This window comes from Crocuta crocuta, unplaced genomic scaffold (genome assembly GCF_008692635.1).
Source record: "Crocuta crocuta isolate KB4526 unplaced genomic scaffold, BGI_CrCroc_1.0 scaffold114, whole genome shotgun sequence".
NCBI classification, from domain to species: domain Eukaryota; kingdom Metazoa; phylum Chordata; class Mammalia; order Carnivora; family Hyaenidae; genus Crocuta; species Crocuta crocuta.
In genome coordinates, this window is record NW_027530000.1 from 241,027 (window position 1) to 249,409 (window position 8,383).

Here is an 8,383-nt window from a genome sequence, read left to right on the forward strand (position 1 = left end):
CCCAAGCGGAAGGTTGTGCTGCTCATGGGCTATTCCGGCAAGGGCTACCACGGCATGCAGGTGAGGACCGCGGGCTGTGCGGGCTGTGCGGGCCGCCGTGTGCCGGGCACAGTTACGCTGTCGGGGGAGTCCCCTTGGGCAGGATGTAGATTGGAATCCAGGCCGCTCTCAGCTCTGCTCCGTCCCACAAGCCCCCCAGGCGGCCCAAGGGCCCCCCCCTGCCGCCACCTTTCCTGTGGCCACCGGCGAGTGATGGATTGAAGCTCTTCAGGGGAGGCAGTCAGGGTGCTGGGGGCTGGAAGACTCAGCTGTCCTGTTTGTCAGATCCGCTTAGGGTCAGAGGCTGTGGGCAGGCAGAATTCTCTTTTCTGTGAGAATAGTCACCATGGCCACTTCATTGATGCCATAGAGCCCTGCGGGCCCTGGAGTCTGGTTAGGGCAAGCTCCAAGGGGCAGGATTAGGGAGCTTCTAGAAGTCGTGGGTGTTCTTTCCCAGCACGCACTAATCCCAAGAGGTTGTGTAGGCTGGCCACATGAACTGAAGGGTTGCCAATTCCAGCCCTGGCTGGCAGTGCCCGGGGCTTGCCTCCCAGTAGGGATGAGACAGGATGTCCCTGGCCGCCAGCCTCTGCAGACAGATGGGCCTCCTGCAGGAGAGGTGCTGGTTTCAGATCTGACCAAGTGGGAGGAAACCTTGCTCGGGTGGTCCCTGCTGTTGGCCGTTTTCACCTGGCTCTGGCTGCCAGGGGGTGGGGGGGCCTGTCTAGAGACTGTGGGTACCGGCCGGGTAACTGTTGTACCTGCCATGGGGTGGGGAGGACCTGCCGTGTGTCCCCAGGGCCACAGGTGTGGGCACAGCACACAGGTGCCCCACGTGGAGCAGTCCGAGCCCAGATCTCCCACCCGTGGGCAGCACTGAGTGAAATTAAAAAAATGGCTTTCTGTTCTTTTCTTCAGAGGAATGTTGGGTCCTCACAATTCAAGACCATCGAGGATGACTTGGTGTCTGCCCTGGTCCAGTCGGGCTGTATTCCTGAAAATCACGGTGAGGACATGAGGAAGATGTCCTTCCAGCGGTGTGCCCGGACGGACAAGGTAGGCACCGCCTCCGCCCCTGCCCTGCAAGTTCGAGCAGCGCCTGACGCTCCTGGACCGCATCAGTCCTTGATGCCACCCCTTCATGGCCTTCCTTGACAAGACTTGCAGCTGTGAATGTCCGATGCACAAACCGAAAGTGCCGAAATGGAAAGAACTAAGTTCTGGGCATTTCCAGTGCAGGCGTGGCTGGACTTGAGTGCCCCCTGCGGCCCATCCTTGGTTTGCGTCCTGTCTGTCTGTGAGCCCTCCTCCCTCTCCCCTGGAGGTGGCATGATGGCCACAGCATCCACTGCCTTAGATATGGGCATCTCAGGCTTGCCAGTGCACATGGGAGCACAGTGTCAAATATTCTTTTTTTTTATTATTAAAAAAATTTTTTTAATGTTTTTATTTCTGAGAGAGACACACAGCGTGAGCAGGGGAGGGTCAGAGAGAGAGGGAGACACAGAATCTGAAACAGGCTCCAGGCTCTGAGCTGTCAGCACAGAGACCGACGCAGGGCTCGAACCCACAAACCGTGAGATCATGACCTGAGCCGAAGTCGGGCACTTAACCGACTGAGCCACCCACCCGTCCCTAAATATTCTCAAAGGAGAAAGGAAACAGGTGAAACTGGTTTTAATAGTCAATTTTATTAACTTGGTATTTCCAAGAGAGTTATCTTTCAATATGTGATCGGTATAAATACAGTTAATGGAACACAGTTCTCGTTGCCCGTGTGTGTGTGCGCGTGCGCCTTGGCCATCTGGTGGGTGCTCTGTGCTCATGGCTCATCACCACCACACTGGCCACATCTCGTGGACTGGGGAGCCTTGGTGGCTGTGGCCTGGTGTTGTCCACTTGGTCCTGAGATTGAATCCCCCTCTGCAGTCTCGTTGGCTCACAAATCTGTCCTGGGCTCAGTCACGGCTGGCACGGCAGCTGGCTGGGCGGGAGGTCCGAGGAGAGTGGAGGGGTGCAGGGCAGGTGGGCAGGGCCGAGGGCACAGGACTCAAGCTCTTCTCTGTTGTGAAATGCACAGTGCACACCGGGCCGTTTTCCCCTGTCTGGAACCCTGGCCCTGAGATGCCTCCTGAGGTCACTGGGGGTCTGACCGACATGGGCAGGTCAGCGTCCTGAGCCACAGAATAACGTCCAGGTCCCGAGGTCCCCAGATCCCCCGGGTTTGCGCGTCAGGCCGGGACCCTAGAACTGGTGCCATTGTACAGATGGGGAGCAAAATACAGGGGCGCGGGTTTGCTTGTTGTAGGTGACACAGAAACGTTTCAGGGTCCTGGGGTCCCTTTGTTTTTAGTTTTTCCACTTAGGATTCTCTGGTTGTTTTCAAGGCAGAAGAAAGCAGATGTTTGCTTGAGCTAACAAAGCGTTTCAGAGTGCGGTGTGGAATTTCTGCTGTTCTTTGAGGGGCCCTTGTCCTGATGTGTTTCCTCTTACAGTCGGAGAAACAAACCTCTGATACTGACATCCCAGCACTTGTGCCTCCCGCCCTGGCATGAATAAGTGACACTGTTTTGTTAGTTCCTATTTCAGGTTTTTATTTTTTTGTGTGTTTTAAAAATCCTTACTTGTTTTGAGAGAGCGTGAGCAGGGTCTGCATCGTCAGCACAGAGCCTGATGGGGGCTCAGTCCCAGGAACCCTGGGATTCTGATCTGACCTGAAATCAAGAGTCGAACCAGCTGAGCCATCCAGGTGCCTGTAGGGTCAGGTCTTTAAATAAGTAGCTTCGTTGAGACACAATTCACTCCTTACGGTTTGGCTACTCAAAGTGTGCAATTCAGTGGACTCGTGTGTGTTTGCAGTGTGGTACGGATGCCCCTGCAGCTGCCGTGAGGATGCTCCTCTCCCTGGAAAGGAGCCCACACCCCTTGGCAGTCCCTCCTGCCCCAATAGTGCGTCCAGAAGGCTCTTAGTCTGTGACCGACACAGAAATGTGGCAGTGCAATCTGTTTTCATTCCCTTTTTTTTTTTAATGTTTGTTTATTCTTGAGGGAGAGTAAAGAGAGTGAGTGGGGGAGGGGCAGAAAGGAGACACAGGATCCCAAGCAGGCCCCCTGACAACAGGGAGAGTCCCAGCGCGGGGCTCGAACCCACGAACTGTGAGGTCATGACCTGAGCCGAAGTCAGACGCTCAACCGGCTGAGCCCCCCAGGCATCCTTTGTTCCCTTCCTTTTTCTTTCTTTTTAATATTTTTTTTTATTTTATTGCAAGATTTTATTTTGAAGCAGTCTCTACCTTGGGGCACCTGGGTGCTTCAGTCGGTTGGTCGTCCACCTTCAGCTCAGGTCATGATCTTGCGGCTCCAGAGTTCGAGCCCCACGTCAGGCTCTGTGCTGACAGCTCAGAACCTGGAGCTGCTTCAGATTCTGTGTCTCCCTCTCTCTCTGCTCCTCCCCTGCTTGCCCTCTATCTCTCTGTCTCAAAAATAAATATTAAAAAAAATAATAATAAAACAATATTTATCTCTCATCTGGGACTTGAACTCCTGACCCCAAGATCACGAGTCCCACGTTGTTCCAGCTGAGCCAGCCAGGTGCCCCTCCTTTTTTTTTTTTTTTTTTTAATGTTTTATTTATTTCTAGGAGAGAGAGAGAGACAGCGTGAACAGGGGAGGGTCAGAGAGAGAGGGAGTCACAGACTGAAACAGGCTCCAGGCTCTGAGCTGGCAGTCAGCACAGAGCCCGACGCGGGGCTCGAACCCACGAACCACGAGATCATGACCTGAGCGAAAGTCGGACGCTTAACCGACTAAGCCACCCAGGCACCCCAAGGTGCCCCTCCTTTTTTCCGCTTTATTTATTTAAAAAATTTTTTTAAAATGTTTATCTTAGAGAGAAAGAGAGCATGCACGTGTGCAAGCACAAGTCGGGGAGGGGCAGAGAGAGAGGGAGACACAATCGGAAGCAGCTCCAGGCTCTGACTGTCAGCACAGAGCCCGACGCGGGGCTCAAACCCACGAACCGTGAGATCATGACCTGAGCCGAAGTCAGACGCTCAACCGACTGAGCCCCAGGTGCCCCATTTTTTCCCCTTTAAAGAGAACCTTTGGAGAGTGCGCTGCAGACATTGTTCACCCTGAAATCCATCCTCGGGAGTCTCCCAGGAACAGCAGTGCCCCTGGCAGTGCGACCGTCACCCCTGGGAACCCGGCACTGTGAGACACCATTACCCGAACGCTTTGGTTTTGCTGCTGATCCAGCACCTAAGCCAGGGGCGGCGCGTGCCCGCCAGGCCTCTGAGCTCCCCTTCATCTAAAGCGCCTCCCGCACCTTCCTGACGCGACTGTTTTGATGAGCGTCCTCAATCTGGATATGTCTGATTGTTCTTGTGACTCAATTCGGATAAAGGTTTTTGGACAGGAGCGTTAACACGTGTTAGAGTCGGGTTTCTTTGTGTGTGTTCAGCCTTTTTAGAACACGCGATGGGTCCACAGACAGGTGCGTGCAGCACCTGCGTTAGGTGAAGTGGGTGGTGCGAGGGTAGACACGTGGGCGTCTGTGCACGTCCCCGTCCCTGCAGGTTCTGTCAGTCGGCTTCCAGCTTCTGCGGGGCGGCAGAGGGAGCGGCACATCTGGGTCCGATCGTCTGCAGCCGGCACCCCTTTCCCTGTCCAAGTCGCTGCCCCTGCCCTGGTCCCCACACGCTAACTGCTGTCACAGGGGTCCCTGCTTGCCGGTGGGGGACGCGTTCCGGGACCCTTGGTGGGTGCCTGGTCTGTGGACGGCGTGTCTAGCTGCGCGTTGGCTCCTGTGCGCGTGCCCCCGTGATGGAGTGCATCCCCNGCCAAGGGAGCTCGGGCCCCACCAGATCCGTGGTAGCCGTGTGCCGTCCTCCGAGCTGTGCGAACGGGCTCTCACGATGCTGTGCCGCACTACCCTCCCCGTGACGAGGGGGCACGGGAAGTGCCCACGTGGTGAGATGGGGCGGATGGCGTGGGTGGGTGCCGGACCGCGAGGCTCCCGCGGGCCGTGGGCCAGGAGCCGGGATGGTGGCACTTCCTGGCTTTGCCTCGTGGTCTCCCCACTAAATTGCATCCTCTTTTTCCCCAAGTTCAGAGTCCCGTCCCCGGGATTTTATTTCCCACTTGCGTAGTGTGGTGTGTGTCTTGGGACTCGAGGTCGTGTGTGCCGTTGCATCAGCTGTGCTGCCCCGGCCCCTGGGTGTGCGGAGCCTCCGACTGACCCTTCTGTTCCCTCTGCAGGGTGTGTCCGCAGCGGGCCAGGTCGTGTCCCTGAAGGTGTGGCTGATTGATGACATTTTAGAGAAGATCAACAGCCACCTTCCGCCTCACATCCGGGTACTGGGTAAGTGCCGCAGCGGGGCCCGTGCGTGGGGCCGGGGGGCTTCCCCAGGCCTCTGTCCTCCCAGCTCAGCGCCCCCCCCCCCCCATCCCGAAGGCGAGTTGGACAGACAGCCCTTAACCTGCCACCGCACCTGCCTCGTTTTACCGAATGCTGCATGTGCAAGTCTAGGTTCCGGAAAGTTAAGATGGGTGATTATTCTCTTTTATAACAAGCCCGGTAACTGGGATTTTTAGTCTGATTCTCTGCTGTTTGGCGGCGGGTACGCTCTGTTTACGTCTCCCCTGGCGTCGGGATGGTTGGTGTAGAACTTGTCACCTGTTTCTCTTTGTCTCATCTGTTCCGTGTTTCCGTTTTTGTCTGCTTCTTCTTTTGGATTACTATTTTTGATAATTCCATTTAATTAACAATCTCCTTAGTTGCCCTGTTAGCTGTAACCTGCTGCGGTTCTTTAGTGGTTGCTTTGGGGGTGAGAGTGGCAGTTGGCAACCCTGTCGAGGGCCCGGCCGTGTGGCCGCAGGACCTTGGTCTTGGCCGAACGCGCTCCCTGACTACCCGCCCTCCCCTTGCCGGCGCCCCGGCCGTGCAGCCGTGGTGTCTGTGGTATGTGTCCGAGCGTGCCTCGCTGCTTCCCCTCAGCCCCCGTGTCGTGGAGCCCAAAGAGCGCAGCGGCATCGCTGCGTCCCTCCCCTTGGCGTGGCACCAATGCGCGTGGAGGGCTCGGCTCTGGTGTGCCGGCTGCCCTGGCCACAGTGGGCTGAACGAACGTCCGGTAGAGGTGCAGTTGCCGTACGGGGAGCAGCACGTTTATGTTTACAACCAATTAGGAGGTTTTGACGTACCTCACGTCTGCGGAACCGTCTCAGTTGAGACCTGAATCCCTCCGCCCTCACCCCTTCCTCGCCGGCCACCGCTGCTCTGCTTCCTGTTGCCGTGGGGTAGTTGGTGCTTCCTGAGTTCAGTCTGTGGAATCGGCAGCACGGCTGGCCTCCGTCCTATGGGCGAGTGCAAGTCACTTGGGCCCCTGGTTGGCCGTGGGCAAAGCCGCCACGAGCATGTGACACAAACCAGACTCAGGGCATGACATGGGCAGTGCCCGTCGACCACTATGCCCGCTGGCGCTGAGTGTGCTAGGGAGGCGGGGCCCTTGTCTGTCGTGCGGGGCACGCGCTCCGCCCCTGAGGAGACTCCCCTGTGGGGGGCCCCTCGAGGAGCCCGTCCTCGCCAGGCTGCCCCGGGGCTCGAACTGAGTGCTTCCGTGGGAGGCCCTGCGGCGCCTTCCACAGACCCACCCGTTTTCGCCAAAACAGCACAGCGTCCTGTCCGGTCAGCTCAGCAGTGTGCCCCACGTGGTGTGACACGGGGCGGCTGCGTGCACAGTGTGGCCTGGTGATGCTTGGTGTGGACAACTGAATTTGTAACTAAGATTCCCCCCAGAGCAACTGCGACTGGCATTCAGACACGGCCGANCAGGGCTGCCTGCTACTTCGTCCCACAGTTGTTCAGAACATACTGGATCTGCTTTCTGTGCCTGGACTTCCAAAGTTGTCTCTAGTTTTATTGTTTTTGCTGTTAAATGTGCTGCCGCCTCGGTGGCTTCACGTAAAACAACTCGTGAGGGCTGGTTTCGGGCCACGCTTCCCATCCGGCGTGTCATGCGTCCTGTGGAGATGAGCCCCCGCACCTTGGCGAGCCCTGGGTTTTAACACGCGCCTGTGCTTTGCGTGTGTGTGTGTGTGTGTGTGTGTGTGTGTGTCTGTGTCCCTGAGGCTGCGCGCGGGGCAGGCACAGGCTTGTGCTTGGAAGGCGGGCCGTGTCCCGTCCAGGTGCTTGTTCGCGGGAACGTCCTCATTTGCCCCTTCTCCCCTCAAGGACTGAAGAGGGTCACGGGTGGCTTCAACTCCAAGAACAAGTGCGACGCCAGGACCTACCTTTACATGCTGCCCACGTTCGCCTTCGCGCACAAGGACCGCGACGTGCAGGACGAGAGCTACCGGCTGAGCGCGGACACGCTGCGGCGGGTGAACGCCCTCCTCGCCTGCTACAAGGGCACGCACAACTTCCACAACTTCACCTCGCAGAAGGGCCCCCAGGAGGCCAGCGCTCGGCGTTACATCCTGGACATGTTCTGCGAGGAGCCTTTCGTGCGGGACGGCATGGAGCTTGCGGTGATCAAGGTGAAGGGCCAGAGCTTCATGACGCACCAGATCAGGAAGATGGTCGGCCTGGTGGTGGCTGTGGTCAAGGGCTATGCTCCCGAGAGCCTGCTGGAGCGCAGCTGGGGCGAGGCGAAGGTGGACGTGCCCAAGGCCCCGGGGCTCGGCCTGGTCCTGGAGCGCGTGCACTTCGACAAGTACAACCAGCGCTTTGGCAACGACGGGCTGCACGAGCCGCTGGACTGGACGCAGGAGGAGGCGGGCGTTGTGGCGTTCAAGGAGCAGCACATCTACCCCACCATCATCCGCACCGAGCTCCAGGAGAGGTCCATGGCCCGGTGGCTGAGCACCCTCCCCGCCCATGACTTCGATGCCACCGCCCATGCGGCGGCTGGCCTGGGCGTCAAGGTGGGGCCGGGCCCGGGGGCTGGAGGCGGGGGCCCGGGGCCGCCACGTGCCTGCCCTTTTGGGAGCTTCTAGCCTGCTCTGCACGGGTGTGCTGTGTCCGCCATGCCCACAAGCCAGCTGAGGCCCAGAGACGTGGTCACACAGCTGCAGAGAGCAGGGCCAGGGCGTTGGAGCGGGTGGCTGGTGACCCCAAAACGTTGCTTGCTGTTCGCTCCCTGCTCTGTGCTAACTGACCTCGGATGAAGGCTGTGGTTGGTGGCCAGCCTTCCCGTTGGTGGGACGCGGGTGTCAGGGTGAGCTCTGCTGGGTCCTCAGCACATGTCTCTTGTCTCCGGAATGTAGGGTCCTGCCAGGACCGTGGCTGGTTCCTGGGGGGGTGGGGGGGCTCTGGCTGCAGGCCTGTGGCAGGAGGGGTCCCTGA

General features: G+C 58.3%; 1 protein-coding gene across 1 annotated transcript in view; it reads left to right on the forward strand.

The window, feature by feature from the left end:
* The window catches only part of PUS1 (pseudouridine synthase 1), an 8,549-nt gene extending 229 nt beyond the window's left edge, over positions 1 to 8,320 (forward strand). Inside the window, exons 2-5 of the mRNA XM_077763560.1 lie at positions 1 to 60; positions 958 to 1,095; positions 5,299 to 5,401; positions 7,271 to 8,320. The exon at positions 1 to 60 is cut by the window's left edge and continues 76 nt beyond it. Of these exons, the coding sequence (XP_077619686.1) occupies positions 1 to 60; positions 958 to 1,095; positions 5,299 to 5,401; positions 7,271 to 8,034 (1,065 nt within the window). The 3' untranslated portion in view covers positions 8,035 to 8,320. The remainder of the gene's footprint in view (positions 61 to 957; positions 1,096 to 5,298; positions 5,402 to 7,270) is intronic.
* The last annotated feature ends 63 nt before the right edge of the window (positions 8,321 to 8,383 follow it).